Source organism: Corvus kubaryi, unplaced genomic scaffold (genome assembly GCF_017639235.1).
Source record: "Corvus kubaryi isolate FWS band 111438036 unplaced genomic scaffold, C.kubaryi_AGA036_p1.0 37397, whole genome shotgun sequence".
Classification (NCBI taxonomy): domain Eukaryota; kingdom Metazoa; phylum Chordata; class Aves; order Passeriformes; family Corvidae; genus Corvus; species Corvus kubaryi.
Genome location: NW_024581136.1, coordinates 5,419,572 through 5,442,840, shown reverse-complemented (window position 1 = coordinate 5,442,840; position 23,269 = coordinate 5,419,572). Strand labels below are relative to the sequence as shown.

Genomic DNA, 23,269 nt, shown 5'->3' with positions numbered 1-23,269 from the left:
CTGAAATGGAGTTTTTAAGTTGCTAATTACAGAAAAGAGGCTATCCTAAAAAGCTATACTCTTCTAGTTTTTCAACAAAATATGTGTTTCAAAATGCAAAATGGCAAATACGCAGGAGTGTACTCTAATAGAATCAAGGGCCAGACAGCTGCAGTTCGCACCATCAGAAGGTAGGCAGGCTGCCTCCATGGAAATAATTAAATCAAGGTAGCTTCAAACTCTGTCCTGCCTCAATTAAAACGCTTGAGAGAGTCTGTAAAATATGGCTGGAGTTGGATAAGGCCTAGAGTATGTACATCTGGATACCAGGGAAAAGAGATTGCAAGGCAAAGATATGCTGCAAATCTGTAATTTCTAAAACTGCATTGCTCATGGCAACTTGCAATTGAGCCCTAAAATCTCAATATTTATCACCATTACTTCAACTTGTTAATCTTAAATTCAAAGAACTCACCCGGGAGCTGGCAAAATGTTGCTTGTGATCACCTCCAAGACATTTGAAATATCCCAGAAAATTCAGAAGAAATGGACATAGTGAATTTTCAAGCTGCTTAATATGGTATTACACAGCTCCCTGACATCCGTGTTATGAGCGGGAGCAAAAATTTATCCGGACATGAAAGAACAGGGATGAGTGTACTGAGCTCATCTGCACCATTCCTGAAGCAGGACATAGCACAGGAGAGTATAAGAACTTGAGCTGACACCTGTCATTCACTAGGTTAATAGTTGATGGCCTGTAACATTAAAATGCTGTAGGAAATATTTTTTTTCTAATTGACTCTGGTCATTTGCAGACTACTGTTAATGGAATGGGGAACACGTTCATTTAGAAAAACAGCACACATGCATTTGTTTATGACTCTTACCCAAAAAGTCAGAAGCAGCTTGTTTACAAAGTATATGAATTTGCATGGGATAAAAATACAATCCTTAGATCACACATTTTAGCACTCTGTCAGCTTTTTTATGTATTTCCTTTTTATTTCCAGGACAAAAGGGTTTAAAAGGACTCCCTGGGCATCCTGGACCAAATGGTTTTGATGGGCAAAAAGGCCATCGAGGGAGGCCAGGAGCAGGAATCCCAGGGCCAGAAGGTGAATTGTGCTTTTCCTAATTCGGGAGAGCGGCTGGTCAAGTTGCAATGCATACATGCAGGGAAAGGTAGGATAGGGTAGGGTAAAGTAGAATTGAATTGAATAGTTCAGTGTCCAGAGAGGAAATATTTTCAGAAAACTGAGAACAATTAGTATCATTTTAGCAAAGGCACTGAACTAGACAAGAGTGACAGTACTCAAGACAGATGCTGCCCACAAAAAAACCCCTGTCACTTCCCACAGGAATTACCTCCTTCAACCCTCACGTATCCTTAGCTATAAATAAGAAACATGAAATTTAATTTATTATGTTATTTTTCTTTGCAAGGTGATAATTTAAATCTGGCTAAATTTGGACTACAATATTCCACAGTTTCAGGGGGAAAAAACAAAACAAGAAACCCGAACACTTCATGAATTATGTTCTATTTGAATTTAAAAATTGTATCAACAGGCTTTCGAGGCACAGCTGGTGATCCTGGTGATGAAGGTGAAAGAGGATCTACAATTGATGGCAAAAACGGCCTTCCAGGTCCACCTGGCATAGATGGCCCAAAAGGTCTTCCAGGTGACACCACATACGGCCCTCCAGGAATCCCAGGCAACAGGGGACTGCCGGGACCCCCTGGTGCACAAGGAGCAAGGGGTAATCCAGGCATTCCTGGACTTCAAGGTATGGGCCAGTTCCTATGAAACACTTCTACATGTTCAAAGGACAAAATGTGAGCAAAGGTGCTCCTGGTTCAGATAAAACTTGCTCTCATTCGGATCCATAATGGTGACTGTGACCAGTACTCCCTGTTTTTACATTTTGCTGTTTGCTGCAGAGATGTCTCCACAGCACCACTTACTTCCCACCCCATAGAGGATATTGCTGTCTCCTTTTAAAGGTCTTCCTTTTGCCTGGCCATAAGCAGATACACCCATCCTTCAGTGCAGGGAACACCTACAGAACTGAGCCAGTCCTGTGTAGGCCAGTGAGCTACTCCCAGTTCTGCTCCTACACATCAGAAACTATCTTCTGTACCTATAGATGAGGGTTGAATTTGTGTTCCTTAAAGAAAGAAGCTCTCCACAACAGCCAATTCCAAACTGCAGAAAAGTATCACTTTTCACAAACTATGCAAAAACTAGAGGATAAGTAAGATAAGTAACTGAACATGTACATTTCAAAATTAAAATTGGGAATTTTGAGGGACAGTGAGTAATGGAACTAACAATGTGGGTTTTTTTCCAGGACAGCCTGGCACCCCAGGATTTCCAGGTGCCAAAGGTTTTAGAGGCCCAGAAGGTGATGTAGGAGCACCAGGCTGTCCGGGCTTCCCTGGCTCACCATGTGTCACAGGCTTACCAGGGCCACCAGGACTCAGAGGTGTCATGGGCCTGCCAGGACCTCAAGGTACACAACACCCAGCAGGTTGCCTCACAGCTCTAAGCTTTGCACACATTTTCTGCCAGATTTCATTTCATAATTTTTGTGGCTGGCATGACAAATATTTCCATGGGGGCTGCTCATTACTGGGGGTGTACATAATGTTTTGCACATATCTTTAAACTCAAGGAATGTAGACTCTGCATCTCAGGTGTTTCCCAGTTTCCCATCCCATGCTGTTCCTTAACTGGCCAAATCACAGTGGGTTCGCTATAAGTAATAAACAAAGAGTTGTCTCTTATCTGTTGTCCTGAGTAACTTTAACTGAGCTCCTGTCCTTACTGTGATACTTTTATCTTCCTTATTCTTGAATGGAAGTGTTATTTAGGAAGAGCGAGGAGACATATATCAAAAATATTTACAAATTAGTAAGGATTTTTCACAGTGCTCTTCCATTGTCTGTCACTAAAGAAATACAAGAAAACAAACATTCCAATTGAAAAATCTAGGCAGGGCCATGACTCCAACATGGTAAGAAAGTTTTCAAGTTATTTTGCCATGTTTGATAATCTTCAAACTTATACCAAATCTATCACTTTCTACTTTTTAGATACAATTGCTGAACTTTTGCCTGCATTTACATACATAGATTAAAGCTCTCTTTCTCAGGCTTACCAGGCTTTAAAGGTCAGAGGGGAGACAGGGGCCTGGCTGCGCCACCTGGAATCAAAGGTCTCAAAGGCTCTCCGGGCTCACGAGGTCTCCCAGGTCCTCCAGGCTCACGAGGTCCCCCAGGACTTCCAGGCAATAAAGGACTCATTGGCTTCCCAGGAGAAACAGGTATGTTAAATATCCTGCAGACCACCTCACCTGTAAGTTCCCTTGTAGAGGGAGCTCTTTTTACTGCTAAGGTTAGAAGTACTTTGGAGCCATCTCCTTTTCCAGCTTTAAGAGTAAGACTGTGCAGCAGGTTAGAGTCAATAACCATAGAACCATCCCTTGTTTATCCTCTTATGATAAAAAAAAAAAGGGATGGAAATAGTTTGATGCATCTTGGTGCATCCTGGTGCTTTAGTTGTTTTACAACACCGACATATTTCTATGTATTATTTCCTGACTATTTGTAATGGTTGTAATATGCTATAATAAGAGGAATATGTTTAGGGTTAACAATCCCTTGGCCAGCAGTCCTGAAGGGCAAATGAGTCCAGGAAGGCTGAACATTATTCAAGAAGGAAATTTTTAAGGCCATCCCCATGTGCCGAAGATGAGCCAGCAGGGAAGATGACCAGCTGGGCTGAACAGTTTTACCTGGAACTGTATGAACTAAAGAAGAAGGGACAGGCACCTCAGGAGGACAAGGGTGTCTTAAGGTTATGGAGGGAGAAAATCAGAAGGGCCAAAGCCCAGCTAGAACTCAATCTGGCTACTGCTGTAAATGACAATAAAAATGTTTCTAAATGTTGCTAAATACATTAGCAGCAAAAGGAGGGGTAAGGAGAGTCTCCATCCTTTATTGGATGGGAGGGGGGGAAACATAGTGACAAAGGATGAGAAGGCTGAGGTACTTAATGCCTTCTTTGCCTCAGTCTTTAATGGTAAGACCAGCTGTTCTCTGGGTACCAGCTTCTTGAGCTGGTACAGGAGTGCAGGGACAGGGAGCAGAATGAAGTCCCCCTAATCCAGTAGCCACATGCAAGATCTGATGATGTTTTGGGCATAACTGCTTTAGGAGTAAGGGTAGCATAAATCTCCAGGGGCTGACAGCAGGTAGGGGGAGGATCCTTGCTTCAGTGGAATCTGGGTTTCAAGAGAAGTTTGGAGCCATGCTCCAACTCTTGGTTCTCTAGTTCTTCTGATTTCTTAAGAAGTCCTTCTAAACACCCTGCTTTTGCTTTACACTATTCCTTAGAATATGACAGCAACAGTATAAGCAGACTTCAACATGTAAATAAAGCATTTCATATTACCAGGAAGCAAAGGGATTCAAGGACCCCAAGGATTCCCAGGACTCCCAGGAATACAAGGCCCAACGGGAATCTTTGGTGTTAAAGGTGAAGAAGGAAAAAGGGGTCTACCTGGTCCTAGTGGAGAATGTGGAGATATAGGAATGAAAGGTTTGTAAAAATCCACTTCACTCTGTAGTTATATTGCTGCTATGTTTAGTTTTGTTATTACTGTGTTAAAAACCTGTTTACTTTTTATGGGAAAGAGAATAATCATCTGCAAGGTGCAATCCCAGGCAGTTCAAAATTACTGTCTTTCATAATTTCACAATCTTTCCTAATTCTTCTGATTTAACATCACCTGGGTTACAACTGAAGTAACAAAAAAGCAAGGAAAGTATTGCAAATTCTGTTAGCAGTGAGCCTGCTGAAACAACAGAGAACCACATTAGTATTTAAAGGCTTTCTCTATTAGGAAAGTCATCACTCAAATTGATTTTCAGGACACGTCACTCCTGAGGATATATTTACATTCCATATATTTGCTTCCAAGGTGAAAGGGGGCCTCCAGGAGACAGTGGCTGTGTTAACCCCCGTCTTGAGAAAGGACAAATGGGGGACCCAGGGTTTCCTGGGGAGCATGGACTTAGAGGTGAAAGAGGTAAGTTCATAAAAGAAAGCCCTGCATACACTCCTCTGATATAAATCACTGGTGATTTTCACAGTGTGGACTCAGGGTTGCAGTAACATCCAGCCACCTCACCATGTTTACAGATTCCTAAACTGGCTGAACAGTTTCTTAGGATAATTACTAAGGCAGTACACCAAGAGTGAAAACATTGCCATATTGAAAATATCAAACACTGGCTTGACTTGATTGGTCATTATCTTGTTCTGCAATTAACTTCAGGTGAAAAAGGCAATGCTGGTTTCAGAGGCACACGAGGATTTCCAGGGAAGAATGGTGTTCCAGGACTGCCAGGTGACCAAGGTGACACTGGAGTGATGGGGTTTCCAGGATCACGGGGTTTGCCTGGACCAAAGGGCTTTCAAGGAATGACAGGTTTTCAAGGAGGACCAGGTGACCAGGTAAACAGAGTGGTAGTGAAGTGTCCTGGACTTTGCAGTTATCACCTGCCTCTAAGAAATATGATTGTATCGTACTCACCCATCAGATGTTCCCTCTGAGAAGAGACAGCCAGCGTAGTAGGAAATGTAAATTCCCTAAGGAAACACCTCTGTGCTTTGGTTACATTTTAGCAGGAACTGTGGTGGGAGTTAGGAAGGGGCCTCTCTTAGCTACCTGCTCTGATGTAGTTCTTTGCCACATGGTTGAAGTCCAGGCTCCACTACACTAAGTAGGGGGGCAAAAATCAGATGCACAATCAAGTCTTCAACATTATTCCTAAGAACAGATTGACAAACCACTTACCACAGAGATCATAACATAGCAGCAGCACAGTTACGAAGCTAATACGTAGTTGCTTCTTCATATCCTGCTGTGTGAAGTGACCAAAGCAACAGACAAGACAAACCAAGCCATCTTTGCCTCAAGCAAAACCTAGGCAAGCAGTGTTGCTCAAGAACAAACACACAAAACCACCCAAACACCACATGCAAGGTACAATTCTTTACTGCTTGTATGCTGGGTAGGTAGACAGTGAGATTACATGAAGCATAAAGCACAGTTGTTTTCTTGGCACAGGGACATACTTTTGCTGGTTTGTTTTATTAAATTTATTTGCCAATTAAAGGTCATTATTCAAAAGGAAAAATAAGGAAATCTACATTTTTATTGTTACATCACAATATTTCTGGGTAATGTTTATAGTAAATTTTCGGTAACATACAATATTGGATATATATTTTATGGTACCTTTAAATCAAATTATTCAAGCCATCTGTGGTGAAATTAAAGCTGTTTGAGCCAAGAATGAGAATAAGCTATAAAAGCACAAATTCAAAATTATTAGCAAGTCTAACCTACAGTTTCTTGTTGGTGGCTAGTGTTAGGTAACAAAGACAAGATGCTTTTCTGTTGAGCTTAAGATACAGTTCTGCTAAGAGAACCAAATGCTCCTGCAGATCATTCCTACTACACATATCCTATGTCAAACATTTTTATTTTTTTTTTTAAAAATCAGGGTGATGTTGGCTTACCAGGAAACCCTGGCTATCCAGGACTGATTGGCCCCAAAGGATGTAAAGGTAATGAGTTTATATAGATATGCTTTGAAAAGAGAAATATTGTTAGAATATATGTGGGGTAGATGGTGAAGAAACGAAGAAATTATTTTCACTTCTGTCCTGTTTTCCCATAAAACATGAATGTAATTAGAAACAAGTCTCACTTACCTGAAGGCAAAAGTTGCATTTCAGTATATTCTTTAACAGCTTGTTCCTTTAAAAGTAGGTATTACTAATTTAGAAGATAAATTCTTGTCAAATTTCATAGAATTTAAAAATTCCATCAAAACCATGTATAAATCCATTCTTATCGATATGGAAAATTTGTCAAATCAAAGAAGAGAAAATGCAATCAAAGTGAACTGTCATAATTTGCATGTGCCAAAGCAATTTTCAATTTGTGTTCTCTTAGCCCCTTCTATAGCTCTTTATATCTATTAGTGACTTTTCTGGTCTTAAAAAAGTGTATAGCTTTGGTTTTGTGGATGGAAAGGATGCTTGTATAAAATGGAAGTCATTGTACTTCAACAGGCAAGAGAGGTGACCCAACTCCTCTGCTTGGTACACACGGTCGGAAAGGACCTCCAGGAGATCCAGGATTACCAGGTACCTCGTTTTGATTGAAGAAAAAATTGAACTTAAAAAATTATTTTCTCTCAGTTTTGTTAGCAGAGGGAGCTCAGCTCCCTGTGCATTTTGAGCCATTCTGTAGCAATTGCTGCCTTTTTTTTTGTTTGTTTTCTTTAAGGACTTCGTGGATTCCCAGGGGAGAAGGGTTTACCAGGTATCCAAGGACAACCTGGAAGACCAGGATCCAAGGGTGACCCTGGATATCCAGGGCTACCTGGATTACCAGGTAATGCCAAAGTTTAAAAAATAGTGCCATGGAATAGCTCAAAAGAGATATGGAACAAGGAAAGGCAGTTGAGGAGGCATCTCTGTGGAGGAGGCTGGAGAAACCAGAGATCATATGAAGGGGGGCATTGAAAGTTTTTTCTGTACCTATAGACAGCAGCAATTGTCTGCTCAGTCTCAGAGAGCAAGATACATCAATTCTTCCTACATCCCCAAACACTTTCAGGTACTGCTGTTAACACAGTGGGCTGCATAGCATGGGGAAAAAAATCAACCATTTAATAGAATTGCATATTCACAGGTTTGGGGTTTTTTCACTCTCAGGAGCTACAGGTCCTCAGGGATTGCCAGGAGAACCTGGAGAAAAAGGAAAACATGGAATTTTGGGACCCCCAGGATTGCAAGGGTTACCTGGATCCCAAGGCAGAAAAGGTAAACACTATATACAGTGCCATTCTAGTGGTAATGTGACAGTGCCAGACATAAATACCCTTTTAGTAGTGAAAATGGAAAAGGCCTAACTGTGACTGTGATTTGGACTCTGTGGTCTCAAGCTGCTAGAAGACTTAAGCCAGTTCCCATCACCTTTGAGAAGTAACATAAATGCTACTTTGGAAAATTGGGCTACAATCTAAAGTGAGTAAGGAGGAGGGTAGAAACAGAGTCTGGCTTAGCTGGTGTAACTCATAGCAGAACTTTAGGAAAGGAAATGGAATTTGTGGTAATTCAGTTGTTTCACTTCAGTTATGCTGTGTTCTACATTTTCACCATGGAGTGCCACTGTTACTCTATAAACCCAGCAGGCTGCTATGACAGCTTTGTCTTTCAAATTTGTTTTAACAAATTGTGATAACTTGAGTTTGGTTTTATTATTGGTTTTCTTGTTGCATTGTTTTCTCCCAAAACTGATTTTTGTGGATTTAACAGAGAAATGTTTCCTCCAAATCCTAATTTACACTTCTCACAATGATTGTTATGTTTAGATTGAACATCAGTTCATCTATACAGTTGTTTTTGCTGGAGAACATTATTAACTTTTATTATGTGTAGAATTGAAATTTTAAGCTATTAATACTTCATAAAGAAAGTTATCGACTCTGTATCCTGTGACTGTTATAGTGTGCTTCATAACCAGTTCCCAAACAGGAAGATTAGTGACCCCTATACAGAAACCACAGTAAAGTAACACTTGGGGCTATAAAAAATGGTTAGAGAGGACAATAGATCCACTTTTCCAAATTCAGCTTAAGGAAAAATTGAGAAGGTTTCTTATAAACTACTGAAAATTCAAATGAAAAATGGAAACAATTTATGATTGCTTGCAGTAAATAAGCAGTGCTGACTTAAACTGTCATGACAGATTCCCTGCTGGTGCATAATGTGCAAGAGAACATTTCAGTGTTGCAAACAATATTTGCTGTAACAAAGGCAGAGATCTGCAGTGGCAGGGATGTCTGAAAGGCGTCAAAAAAGTAAAAAAGCATTATTCTGCTGAAAACTTCTTCATTGCTGATGGGCTCTTTCCTTCTTGTCATAAGACACTTCTTTAGTATATTGTGCAGAAGTTATCCCAAGTCCTGCACAGGAACATAACAAATCAACACACGTCCTGCACAGGGAAAAGTTCAGTCCCAAATGGCAATTCATTAGAGACCGAGTTGCCTGCTAAGCTGAGGATTCTGTGTATTGCCAGCATAGCTGAAAAAAGGTTAACACCTTTGAAACTATAGCCAGTAATGAAGACTGACTGGTATTTGTATTCCAATTCAATTGGATATATAGATCTTGGTGCTGTTTTCAACAAGTGCTGGTGCAAGAATTAGAAATTAAATGGATAATTCATAGCTAAGTACACGGCCTCGTTAGTCTCATTGGTTCTCAGTTACATTAAAGGTTTTGTGCCTGAACTTTCAGATTTTAAAGAACTTTTAGATTTAAAAAATGTAAGTTAAACATCATCTATCAAAGCATAATCCCATTTTCTTTATTACAGTAGTTTTACTAGTTAAGGGCTTAGCCTGGCAAGCCTTACTTGTGTGAGTAATCCTTGATGAGGCAAGTAACACTCAGACCATCAGCAGCATGACCTGTATGAGCAGAAGCTGAATTGGGCTGTACAATACAGAAACAGTGGTTCATGCTCAGGTCAGCCAATTCAGCTGTACCTAGAAACATGGAGCTATAGCAATCCAAAAATCTAGAATTACAAGTGCTGATATTATAATGGATTGTTGGCAAATGTGTCAGAAATTCCCTGGAAAGCAAGTAAACCAACCCATCAATCTTGCCTGAATGAGCCAAAGATCAAAAAAGTTTTAAATTGTGACCTAGGGACCAAAATAAGTTAGGAGTTTATAATAATTTTAAAATACCACTGTTAAATTCCCCAAATGCAACTCTTACATGAATTTTAAAATGGGAACATGTCCAAATTACAAGAAGGCTACAGAAAGCAGGAATGAAACTTAGAATGTCATGAAAAATTAAAGAACAGTTAATTAAGGTCACAGAAGATATTACAGGTTGCATTACTAGTATCCCATATTATAAAGTGGATTACAAAGAGAGTATATTATCAATGTTTTGCAGGTTTTCAAACAATCTTCTGGATTTAAAATTTTTCCAGACTGGTGTTTGTTACACATTGTTTTGTTTTTTTGTTTTTTTTCCAATTCATCCTTTGTTAAATTTTAACTAAAATAATTCAACAGTTTCTGAGAACAAAGCTATATAAGTTTTAGTGTGCCCATTAGAGAACTCTATTTTTTTAATATTTATAAAATATAAATTTTAAAAATATTATGTATATTTATTTTTTATTTTTCTTTCTCAGATGACCCATCTTTGAACTAGGGACATTTAAATTTGGCAGGTGAAGAAGTTGATGAAGGGCATACATGTTGCTGTTCCTACAGCAATTTGTCCTTGCCCAGTTTGACCAGTTTATAAGCTTTAAAAAATATATCCATTCAGATGTGCTTAAATAGAGCAATAAATTCTCCCAAGATCCCTGCTCTGGATGTATGGCAGATTGATGAGCTGCAGGACATGCTGGGATCGAGCACTGGCACCCAACAGAGAACCTACATCTTCTGTGCCAGGAAGGAGCCAGAGGAAAGGAGACAGACACACAGATAATTCAGACTTGTGGGAAAAAACCACTGCAACCAGACTGGGAAACCTGCAGGGCAGGGAGAGCAACTGATGTGGAAAGAAAGGAGGCAGAGATGAGCAGCAGAACAGAGACAGGAGTAGGTACTGACAGTATCATTCAGCTCCTTGATGATCAGTGTCCCTCTCTGGAGCAAGAGGCATCCCAAATCTGTTCCTCTCTCTGAAACCTCTTTGAAACCTGTCCCCAAATGACCCATCAGTTTTGCCGGACCTGTGGCTATCACCAGGTGACAGACTGCTGTCTGCACTAAGGAAGTGTTTGTTCTCACATTTGAGTTTACCTATACAACTTAGGAACTATAAACTGCTGATGACATGGAGGTATTTTTACCCTCCACTGCAAACAACAAACACAACCTCAGATTAGTTCAACTTTTTAAAAAATTGATAAAAAGGTGCCATCTATAGCTTTACCTGTTGTGTTTTAGCAATTTTCAAAGAAACACAGTTTATAAAGCAAAAGTTATGTCTGACTACCACAAACAGCCAGTGCTAGGGAACATCACTAGTGACAGAGCTGCTCTATATACTACCATGTGTCACCATAGGTCTCAATTACAGATTTGTTGTCTTCAAAGACTTTGTGCTGTTCAGTTCAAAGAACTTTTGTAATAGAGTGATGCAAAAAAAGCATAGTGTTCTGTGTGAAATCTGCAGGACCAGAGAAGGGAAGCCAGGTGAAAATTTAGCCTCTTTTTGGTGCAGCTGGGTAAAATTGCATTTCTATTTTGAACAGAAGCTGCAAAGAAGTTCCAGCTTTACAGATATCTTAAGCAGTGTCTGCATTCCCATCAGTGGCCATGAAGTGGTAGCACAGCAAACTTTGGAGTAGCAAGCACATGTAGCAGTAGCAGTCCAGCCATAGACACAAGGTTCTCTATAGATTAGCCCATAATCTGCTAGCTGCAGTATGGAAATACCTAAAGGATTAAAAGTTGTGCTTTCTGATTGCTTTGATGTGAAACTGTATTATGACTATTTTTAAATTTTTCCAATTTGCCTTTCAAAAAGACTGCAATGCCATGTGGTCTCATCTTCAGTTACCAGTATGCAAATTCAGCAAATACCCCATCCTGATCCAGTATGTGTTGTCAGATAAAAAAAAAGGTTTGATTTTTAATTGTGACTGTAAAAGATTATTGTGGCACCCAATCATACCTCTGTAACACCTCTCAGGTCTTCCTGGACTGCCTGGACTGGATGGCTTGGATGGGCTTAAAGGTCAAAAGGGTTCTGCAGGAGCTCCAGGTAAAGATGAGAAATAACTGGAACAGAAAATCTTCTCCTAAATCACTGAAAGTGCAAGGAGTGGTGCATGTTATTTTGATGTTTGCCTTGCCCAGAAGATATCATTAAGGCTCAGACTAAACTTTCAAACAGAATCTAAAATATGCCTAATGGCACACCTGCAGTTATTTGTGGGGAAAACTTTGAAACTTCCATTACTCGCATAATGTTGTTGGAACATTTCAGGGCTGTTTATAAAATTAAAAAGTTAAGTGCAGATGATTCAAAGGAGAGCCAAGTCTCAGATAAAACTAACAAATTAAAAGGAAACTTGTGAAATCCCAGCTCCATTTAAAGTCCTGGGGAGTTGTGCCACAAACTTATGAGGAACATGCATTTCACTCATGCTAATGCATTTGCAATTTTCAAAAGGTGCTTTTGAAGCACTATTAAAAAAACAATGCTTATAATCTATCTAAAGATTACAGATATATGCTGGTAGAAAATTAAATTTAGAACCATGCAATCACATTACATTTCAGGTACAGACAATAATGACACCATATAAAATAACCCCTGAAGAAGAGCATTAAAGCAAAAAGATTACTTTCTTTGAAAGTGATGAATTAGGGCCAGATTCAACAAAACTCTATCCAGCTTCCAAGAGAGAACCAGAAAAACAGCACTAGGCAACCCTTGCAAGGAGGAACATCTGCAACTGGTATTTCTGTTCTGCACATCTGTATTTGTACTTGCTGTAAACTTTATGTACATAATTGTTTTCTTATAAAGGTCAGAGTGAGACAGGGCCCCCAGGATACCCAGGAGAAATTGGACCAAAAGGAGACAGAGGTGAACCTGGATGGCCTGGTATTTCTATTCCAGGCCCCCCTGGAGAAAGGGGATTCCCAGGATTTCCAGGTAAGAATAGGTCTTCTCCAAAGTGCTGCTCTGCAGAATTGAAATTAAGCTCAATTACTCTGGTTAATACGAACATTACTCAGAAGATTCTCTCCCTAAAAACATTTCTGTTCTAACCTGCTGATGTTTCCTGAGTAGAGATACATAGACTCTGGAATTTCTAGTTTATGTTATAGGAGAGGAAAGAATGAAAATAGAAAATTATGGACTTGAATAGGCTCAGGGAATTGCTAGGTAGGGTTGCCACTTGGGAAGAAATTCCTGAAGAAAAAGAGTGCAGAAGATCTGGCAGTCCCAGAACTACAGTAAATCTATCAACTGTTCTGATCTAAGTGCAAGATAGAACTGCTTCACAAGATTCCAGTGGTTATTTTAGAGCTTGGTAATATAGGAATTGCATACAAATGGAAAAAAGCAAGTGTCTGAAGAAGAGCCACTGAGAAAGTGAAGAGACTGGAGCATCTGTCTTATGAGGAGAGGCTGAGGGAGGGGGAATTGCTTTAGCTCCAGAAGAGAAGGCTCAGGGGGAGTTTATTGATATGTGTAAGTACCTGATGGGAAGGACATGGTGACAGTTCCTTCCTAGTGATATCCAGAGACAGGACAAGAGGTAATGGGCACAAACTGACATACAGGAAATTCTACTTAAATATAAGGAAAAGTTTTATTTTCCCTGTGAAGGGAATTGAACATGGGAACAGGTTGCCTGAAGAAGTTACAAAATGTCTGTCATTGGAGATACTCAAACTGCAGCTGGACAGTTTGAGGCAACCTGCTCTAGCTGATCCTGCTTTGAGGGGAGGGTTACACTAGAAAGTCTCCAGAGGCCCACTCAAGCCTCAGCAATTCTGTGATTAGAAGTGACATCAGCTTTACACTCACAGACCTTGCTACAGTCACATAACACATGGAAGAAAAATAGCAGGAGGTGAAATCTGGTGAGGCGAATTATTCTAAGATGAAGACACAATCATTTTTCTTAGTTTGGTTCCTAGTTTGGGAACTGGGGGAGTCAACAGAATGGTGCTGTTGAGGAAAAAAGAGGAAGTTTAATTCTGAGATGTATTAACACTGCTTGACATAGGACAGGTGAGGCCTCCCATGGTTGTGACCAGCTTTGACAAATAAGGGAAAGCTGACCAGAAAGTAAATGGAAGGATGGGGTCAAAAGCAAGACAGAAGAAACTAGATTTGTTTTTTGGTAGAAAAGAGAAGGCAACAGAATGCAACCCACATGTTAACAAGCTGCAGCTGTTCAAAAGTGTTATGCAGAGGATGGTAACCTGCAACTCTGCCTGTCACAAGTAAGGGCATAAATGTTTTACTGTGTAAAAATCCAGATTAAAGATTAGGAAAAAAATTCATTTAAGGCTAGTAAATTCATCTTGTCCACTGAGGTTTTTAGGAATTGGTGTAACTCTCTTTTGCCAGGAACAATCTGTGAATACTTACCCTGCCTCAGGCAGAATCATTTCACAGTCCCCACTCATCTTACATTGTTACCATTTCTCCCTTTGCTGGAATTCAGGAAAACGTGGCTATCCATGGCAATGTGCCAACATGTGATGATGTATTCGTAAGGTTACATAGAGTTTATGGGGAGAATTAAAAATTTAAAAAGACAACAGATATTTTCACGTTGACAAGATGGCCTCATTAGCCTGGGGACTGGTATGTTTGGTATACAAGTGGGAGCATACATTACCTCCATGACTTCTCATGTCAGCATTCTTTTAGTTATTACCTTCTGTCTGTAATCTAAAGAAAACCCAGATTTTTTTTTAATTTTTTGTTTTAAATGTGATCCCTTAGGTAGAAGAGGACCTGTTGGACCCACTGGACCTATGGGAAGATGTCCTGATAGTGCTTCCCCTGGTCCTCCAGGTGATCAAGGATTACCTGGTTTAGATGGCATCAGAGGTATTAAAACTAAAAATACCAATTTTTATCATGTAAAAAATCCCTGAGGCTACTAGGAGTAACAGGGTTACTCTCTGTGGAACAATGTATAGAAGTGCATATGGAATAAGGAAACCCATCAATGCCTCAGTGAATACAAAGAGAAGTGAACACTATGTATGTATGTATATGTCCAGAGCAAGGACAAAATGCAGATCTCCAGACTAAGCAACACAGTAATTAATGTATAAGATATAAATATAGAGAAACAGTGTTTCAATGAATGTCCCAGTACCTTGCCACCCTCTGCTTGCACAGAGGTTAAATAACTTTAGGAACTATTCCTGACATTGTCTTCCTTACAAAGCCTTGGACAAAGGCTAACACTAGTATTTCGAAAAACGTGCAAGGGCTGTCCTACATCCTAGAGAAAAAACCAAAAACCTAGAGTAAAATAAAAAAAACCCCACCAGCAGAACATGGCTATTTTTAGACGTTTATATTTTGTGCATTCATTAAGAATAAAGTTCTTTTACCATAGGTGATCCTGGGAATCCTGGTCCTCCTGGAGAGACTATCTTTGTGCGAGGAGATCCAGGTGATACTGGCATTCGAGGGGCACCAGGTAATCCTGGGCCACGAGGACAACAGGGAGCCAGAGGCCCTCCAGGGAGCCCGGGAAGAGAAGGCCCAAAGGGTATGGTCAGAGATGTTTTTAAGTTGTGTGCATTTATGCCCAGCCCCTGAGACTGAGCCTTGTGCCCAGGGGGCTGCCATTGGAGATGCAGCCAGGCAGAAGGGGTGGAGGCTGGACATTCCACAGCTCTGCCTGGTTACCTACAGATATGATGGGGTTGGGGTAGAAGGTGAGAGTAGAGACAGATTCACACGTGCTGCTTCCAACAGCTTGTTGGAAGCCACCCCTGCCAACCTAAGGCAGTAAAACATTTGATTTTGCCAGATAAGCAAACCATGACCTCTCTTAAAGGGTCTTGAGAAACTATGGAAAACGCAGATGTGTTTGAACTAACAGAGTCTCACATCTGCCCCATATCAATAGCTTGAGGCTTTCAAGAGATTCTTTAGTTTGAAAACAGAAATCTACATACTCTGCTTCTTTCACGCACTGTAGAGAAATCCCATCTACACCAATCACTTCCAATCTCTACAAAAAGAAAAGTCCTAATTTATAAGTCAGATCCAGACCAGGGAAAGAAGAAATGTGCATTTCTTTCTGTGACACAACATAGTTGAGGCCTCCCAAGCATTTTTTGTTACTCAAGCATCCAGACTTCATTTTAGCTATGTTTGGTGTTATTTCCAGGCCCTATGGGGATCCATGGCCCACAGGGTCCACCTGGTGCTACAGGACAACCAGGAGACCAAGGTTTTCCAGGAAGACCTGGTCCCAGAGGTCCCACAGGTACTTATGAACCTGTCGCTTATTGTCATTCAACTATAACTGTGATCTTTCTATTCATAATAATCATACTAATGTTTACTTGCATGCAGATAATTTAAACAATCTCAGAAAAAAGACCCCTGCAGTTGTCAACTTAACTGATTTCTCATTTGAGTGAAAATTTCTGAACTATTTGTTTCTAATGTCACCTCATGTAAGTGATTTCAGTTCTCATTCCATTCTTCACTCTAATTTACATGCCTGAAACTTGCTTCCACCTGCACCACAATGGCCACAATCTGCTTTCCATTTTTCAAATCCTTCAGGTTTCATAGGTAAGTTCATGACTCTTGATTATTATTCTTTGCATGGGAGCTCCCTTATGTATAGAAACATTCAGCTCTTATTAGAAGGTATCCTTGGCGTGGTTCTAGGAGTAGTAGTTACTGCTACCAGGACACAGTTCTAATATATGCTTTGCATAAACAGCACTGATATCATGAGAATGCTCTGCTGAGAAGTCTCATGCTAGGACATTAATTAGACTTGTGAAACATTTGTTTCTAGTTCTTATTTGGGTTTTTTTTTTCTTTCTAACCAATATCATAGCAAAAGCTTGAATCCTAACACTGGATTACTACAAACACTGAACTCTCCATCTGACTAAATGTTGATCCAAAATGCAAACAGGCAGGAGGTCCCAGTAACTTACAATATATAAAATGTATCTATTCTGGTTTGGGTTTTTTTTTAATATTAGAATTACTTCAAATGGCCATTATGGGCTAGGTTTTTCTGCCTGCCTATTGATGGTTTTGCAGCAACACAGTAGGCAAAATACTGCAAAGTTTTCCACGTGCTAAGGTGTTTGCACTGAAGTTGGGTAGGTATAGACTTTAGGCTTTAACTCAAATCTGTTTGGGGCACATTAAGACTAAAGCTATACACCAAATATGGAATATAGAATCACTGAATAGTTTAAGTTGGAAAAGACCTTCAAGATATCAAATCCCACCATTAAGCCAGCACTGCCAAGGGCACCACTAAACCATGTGCCACATCTACATGTCTTTTCAATAACACCAGGGACGGTGACTCCACCACTTCCCTGAACAGTTCCAGGGCTTGACAACCCTTCTCATGAAGACATATTTCCTTATATCCAATATAAGTCTCCCTTGATGAAACTGAAGGCCATTTCCTCTTGTTACTTGGGAGAAGAGAGTCTCTACAAGCTCCTTGCAAGTAACTGTAATGGAGCAATAAGGTCCCTACTGACCCTCCTCCAGACTAAAAACCCCCAGTTCCCCCAGCTGCTCCTCACCAGGCTTGTGCTCCAGACACTTTGCAGCTCCATTGCCTCTCTCTGGACACACTCCAGCACCTCAATGTCTTTCTTGCAGTGAGAGGCCCAAAACTGAACACAGGATTCAAGGTGCAGCCTCACCAGTGCTGAGCACAGGGGAATGGTTGCTGCCCTGGTCCTGCTGGCCACACTATTGCTGGTACAGGCCAGGATGCCACTGGCCTTCTTGCCCACCTGGGCAAAGATCACAAACCAGCTAACACACACTTGCTACCACTGGCTTGCCATGCCGTTAATACTGCTCTAAAAGACTAAGGGTAAAATTAAAATCAGTGGGACTCAATAATTCAAGATTTTAAAATACTTAAAGTATACTCTTGAATACCAAAATCAGCTAACATTTATGGTGACTTTTTGCATGGGAGCTATTAGCCAGTCTTCCAATTCACTTTCCCACTACACATTCCAGGTGACCCTGGTGAATCAGGAAAAGTAGATGATTCATGCCCTACAACCCCTGGGCCTCCTGGGGACGCAGGGCAAAGAGGAGAGGATGGCTCTGCAGGATTACCAGGGCCAATAGGCCACCCTGGACCCCAAGGTAAGCTCATGTTTTGAAAGCTTGGATGTTCTTTTCAGCCATTTAGAGAACAAGTAGAAAAGGGTCAGAGTGTCAGAGTTTCTTCTGTTTTACCCTCTCTCTTCTCCGTAAACACTTACTAACAGTCTCCAGAAACCCACAGCGGGCTGGTTAATGCTGAGGGTGATGGATAAATGTAGCTGAACCAGGCTGTTTGAGCCTGCCTGTGCTACATTCCCTTTTCCTAGGCCAGGGAGGGCAAAAGCATCAGGCACTGTTGAGAAAAAAGTTCTTCAAATGGTATTTTTCCTTTTTCCCCCAAAAATTGTAAAGCAATGCCTCAAACCATCCCTTGGGTTAGACCTATTTGGAGCATGTTTAAAATATGCATGCTTTAAAATTTAGCAATAATGAATCCCAAAGCTCTGCTAACCAAAGTCCTAAAAGGACAATGAAGTCAGAGAAGAGGCTACAATAGAGCTCTTTATCTGTTAGAACATGAAATCACCAAAGAAAATTGACCAAAGAGATCTTAAAAGGAAGTGATAAAAGACTGAAACATTCTTCTGGCAGAAGAAAGCAAGAGCGATGCTGGTACTGGTGATCCCAAAAGAGAGGCCACCTTCATAGAAATACAGCATAGCTCATCTACAGAGTGTCTTCAGTTTAGATGGTGGAACCCCTCTTGTGGTGTAAGGTATTTCCTACTTGGGAAACGAAAGTTTTTTGTGTTGGCTGCTCTAGACATCCAGTGTCTCCAGAGAAAAAAATCCATTATTGGCTCCCAGGAGATTCCCTGCAGCAGTCATTCCTATCATGAAAGGAAACAATGCAATTTTCAGTCAGCTCTCTAATTTTACATATCTTAGTTGATTTGCCAGCTAAAAGAAATTTCTGGGGTTACACAGCTGTGTTTCCATTATATACATCATTAAGTGTTTCTGTAAAACCAGGCAATACCTGCACTGGTTTTATGAAAGAAATAAAGAAATATTAATGCTTTTTCCTTTATTAAGATAGGAGAATCCAATTTTCTCCTGGCTTGGAAGGCAAACTGGAAGTTATACTGGCAAAAGCAATGGATTTTATTAAAACCCTTCAGTGTGCTTAAGCTTTGGCAGAATAACTATGCAACCAACATAGAAAAGCTGTTAATTGTTTTGACTGGTTCAGGTTTTCTTAGTAAAAAGTAACATGGGGAAATTTGAATGTTGTGAGACAACCTTGAATTACTCATTCTGCAGGTTAAATAGCAAAATCTGCAAGGAATGAGACACCATTACTGAGAAACAACTGTGGTGGGTGCAAGAGAAACACCCTCATCTGAAAACTGGTGTTTATCAAAGGAGGAAAACCACTTCTAAATGCAACAATACCTGACAAGTGTAACTTTGTTCAATTCAGGTTATGTTTTAAGTAGCCAGTGAACAGGCCCATCGTTATCTGCACACTACATGAGATGTATCTTTTACTGTCATGGCCACACCTTCCCTGCTAATGTATAAAATGCAAGGACATGTGAGAAATACAAAAAGGTGAGGCCATCAGGAGCCTAAAAATGTCTTTACCCTTCCCCACTGGATGTAGTCCAGTTCTGCAGTCTCTCCCTGTTCTCTAAGTACTCCAGTACATCTGTTAGTTCAAGGAGAGTTCACTGTATGTTCTTAGACTTTGCTGAATGGGGTTCTCAAAGCTGACAGCTTGGCTTGCCTCAGGAGGAGTTACTGCTCATTCCATGGTACAGATCCTGATGGCAATTCTGCACGAGGCTTGCATGATAATGTTTGCTGGGGAGTGCTTTGATTTCAACTGTAAATCACACAAGATCTCTGGAGAGGATGGAAAACCTTATCAGGAGCTGCTATTCCCAAAGTCATGTGTCTGAGCTACTGCTGTGGTCACAGGGTGAATAAGTGGTGAAGAGAATTCCCAGCAGAAGTAGTTCTGCACCTCCCTGCCCTGGTGTCCATTTCGCTGACTGGCCCTTTGTGTTTGGACAATGTAGAACCTTAAATGCAGCCCTGTGAAGGAAAAGCACATACTTTTTATTTATCTAGGCATAAAAGGTGAAGAAGGATCATATGGCCTGCCAGGTCAAGATGGGTTACCTGGGGCACCTGGACCACCAGGTGACCACGGGAGCCAAGGAGAGCAAGGGTACACTGGGCCACAAGGTAAGGATGGAGCATGACTCTGGGGGGGAGATATGTGAGCTGATGCACAGACTCAGTTTTCTCTCTGCTTCCCCAGTTCTCACATGGATATATCCACCTCTAGCCTGAGGTTCCATGACACCTCTTGCCCCCTCTCAGTTAAAGCACTGACAGTGATATTTGTGAATGATTTCACAACAAGACCTGTTGGAAGAAAATTTATCTCAGCAGCCATTAGTAAGCAGAAAGGCAATTAACCACCCATGCTCAGACAACTTATATCAAAAGGCATGCATGTCTGAGCCAGGACTAACGGGCAACTGTCTGGCAGTAATTAAAATTGTATTTTAACTGTGGCTGCTCTCTAATAAATTATGGGTTTAATATATATGTGAGGAAGGGGCATCGACTGTTACTGCAAGGATTCAAATTCAGTCCAGACGTTCTGTTCATCCTACTGAGTAAGTCTGGGAAATCCCTGCCCACTTCAGTTTATTTCTTAATCCATACAGCACCAGACAGAGGCACAATAGAAAAGCCAAGTGCCAAGCATTCAGTGGCAATCTAGTTCATTTCTCTCCCAGAAGAAGGGTAACAGAAGTCTACTTGTGTCTTTATTGCCCATGACAGCCTTGAAGTTGTATTATATCCACCTGGGAACTCCTTACTGAGCATTTAACACACAGCTGGTGTGCATTTTTACTATATGTTATACAAGCAAATTCCTTTTACCTTTCTCCAAGGTCCACCTGGCCAGACTGGTGTCCCAGGACAACCAGGCCCCCATATTAGATCTGCAAGTGGATTCTTGCTCGTCCTTCACAGTCAGTCAGACAGAGAACCACTCTGCCCACAGGGGATGCCAAAGTTATGGACTGGCTATAGTCTGCTGTACCTGGAAGGACAAGAGAAAGCCCATAATCAAGATCTTGGTATGTATTGTACATAATTGCTCTCCAGCTAAGGGGTAATATGGTGTTATCAATACAATGAAAGACAAGTCACATGGAGCAAGCTACAGAACCATCAGTTACCAGTTACTTATTTTCTACAGACTCAAAACTAATTTACACTGATGATAATGAACTTGGTTATGCTGCCCTATTTGTCACCATTTAAAATGGCTTTCTGCTGCTATGCAATCGAATGAAAAAATATTTCAATCTCTAACTAATTTTGACTTGAAGTTGGAGAGATGAGTGGTTTCTTTCATTTATCTCAGCTCATTTTAGGCTGTCTTTGAAGTCACTGGAGAAATTTTCCTAGGTCAGAAATCTCATTTGGCCACTGAAATAACTTCCTGGAGGATCTGCTCCTTTTTTACTATAGACACAGCTTGGGAAAAAGAGCTGGTTAAGTTGGGTAGGTACATTTGGGCAGTGTAAGTAAGCTTTACAAGTAAATTATGCCATCATGTGTACATGTGCTTTTAGGAGTCAGAAGCTAATGTTTTTTGGAAAAGCCAAAGCCAAATTTATCCCAGAGAGAGCTCCTTTTGGTGCCTTGGGTCATTTCTTATCTGTCTTCTACAATTCTGACTAAAATTAGATGTCTGATAAGCTGCCTGCCTTGCAGCTTGAGGAACTGATTGGTGGTAATTTGCACAGAAAGTTTCCTAAATTCTTGTTGACTTGTTATACAAGAGGCAGAGAAGTCTCTGAGGAGGAAAGATCAAGGACCTAATAAGCTGAACAAAAAAGAAGTGTTTAAAAGAGCAATAAAAAGAGCTATTTTTAGAATAGCAGTGATGTTTTAGAATGTTTTCACTACTGTGTGTTTGGCATTCCCCAGGAGAGCCAGCTGCTAACAGAATGCCTCATAACAGCAGTAAAAGTAAGATTCAAAGAGAACAGAGTCCTTGTCTCCTGTGTGATTTTGCAGGCATTTTCCCTACTCAGGCTGCTCCACATCCTTCATTAGTACTGGAATGGAATATTAACAGTGATAAACAAAAGTGGCTTCTACATAGAAATGTCGCATCTTTAATGAAGGTGTTTGGGGTTGGGGGCATCACAGAAATAACACTTTGCACACCAAGTTCAAGGCAGAACTTTGTGCAGTGATTATTGCTTACTAAATAGGCCATCATGGAACTGTTCTAAATTCAGTTCCGGAAGAAGTTCACCTCAGAAATATGCACTGGTCACTTCTTGGTTCCCACTGATGTCTGCCTGATGAGAATTTTGCAGGATTGGCTCTGCAAAATCCCTCAATCCTTTTTTTTTCACTTTGGGAGTCTGCGAAACCTTTCTGGAAGGTAGTAGAACAGCTGCTGAGATTTCAGCTTAATGCACTGCTAGCAACGGCTTGTCATACTTCACAAAAATTTTTCTATTTATCAGCATTGTCATTTGGTTTCTCACTGCTCCTAGTGAGTTTGTAAATAGCTGATCTCCTTTTAAACCAGCCGCCACCTCTTGCCTAATTTATTTTTCAGTGTTGGCACAGCTAAGAAATTTGTTATCATAACTGTTTCCCATGGTGACAAACTACATCATGTTTAGGAAGGAAGATACTTACTGGTAAAAGGTCTCTGTTTTTCATGGAGCCATTTTGCTAAAGGGCTTGGGAGGTTTAACATCTGTGAATTATCTAAATCCTGCTAAGACACATAGTTTTACAGCAACACTGGCCAGAATACTATTTTCAACTTACCTAGAAAGTGGAGTAATTTGCATCGCTTGTTGTTATTGCCAGGTCTGGCTGGATCCTGCCTCCCTGTGTTCAGTACCATGCCATTTGCTTACTGCAACATCAACCAAGTGTGTTACTACGCCAGCCGCAATGACAAGTCCTACTGGCTGTCCAGTGCTGCTCCCCTGCCCATGGCACCGCTGTCTGAGGAGGAGATCCAGCCATACATCAGCAGATGTGCTGTCTGCGAGGCCCCAGCACAGGCAGTGGCACTTCACAGCCAGGACCAGTCAATTCCTCCCTGCCCACTGAACTGGAGGAGCCTTTGGATAGGATACTCTTTTTTGATGGTAAGAAAGTGGGTGCATGATTATATAGATACATTTCTTTCATCCAGCTTTGGTATTCTAAAGGTTCAAGGATTTTTAGCTCTGAAAAGTAAATTATCCAATGTCTAGCAAACATTAAAGAGGAAAATTCACAAGAAACAAGACAAGGGTTAGTTCCAAATTGCAG

The 23,269-nt window shown here is 40.7% G+C and overlaps 1 protein-coding gene across 3 annotated transcripts in view; it reads left to right on the top strand.

Moving 5' to 3' along the window:
- Positions 1-23,269, top strand: part of COL4A4 (collagen type IV alpha 4 chain) — a 66,593-nt gene that overhangs the window by 41,769 nt on the left and 1,555 nt on the right. For 2 of the 3 annotated variants that reach the window (XM_042041800.1, XM_042041802.1), the window contains 21 exons: positions 993-1,097; positions 1,552-1,770; positions 2,335-2,496; positions 3,139-3,309; positions 4,443-4,586; positions 4,969-5,076; positions 5,326-5,504; positions 6,560-6,623; positions 7,134-7,208; positions 7,351-7,458; positions 7,782-7,889; positions 11,808-11,879; positions 12,651-12,779; positions 14,592-14,699; positions 15,220-15,375; positions 16,003-16,101; positions 16,407-16,415; positions 17,856-17,987; positions 20,024-20,140; positions 20,863-21,051; positions 22,817-23,103. In XM_042041800.1, the coding sequence (XP_041897734.1) occupies positions 993-1,097; positions 1,552-1,770; positions 2,335-2,496; positions 3,139-3,309; positions 4,443-4,586; positions 4,969-5,076; positions 5,326-5,504; positions 6,560-6,623; positions 7,134-7,208; positions 7,351-7,458; positions 7,782-7,889; positions 11,808-11,879; positions 12,651-12,779; positions 14,592-14,699; positions 15,220-15,375; positions 16,003-16,101; positions 16,407-16,415; positions 17,856-17,987; positions 20,024-20,140; positions 20,863-21,051; positions 22,817-23,103 (2,741 nt within the window). The remainder of the gene's footprint in view (positions 1-992; positions 1,098-1,551; positions 1,771-2,334; positions 2,497-3,138; positions 3,310-4,442; positions 4,587-4,968; positions 5,077-5,325; positions 5,505-6,559; positions 6,624-7,133; positions 7,209-7,350; positions 7,459-7,781; positions 7,890-11,807; positions 11,880-12,650; positions 12,780-14,591; positions 14,700-15,219; positions 15,376-16,002; positions 16,102-16,406; positions 16,416-17,855; positions 17,988-20,023; positions 20,141-20,862; positions 21,052-22,816; positions 23,104-23,269) is intronic. The other variant, XM_042041801.1, reaches the window with a different exon arrangement.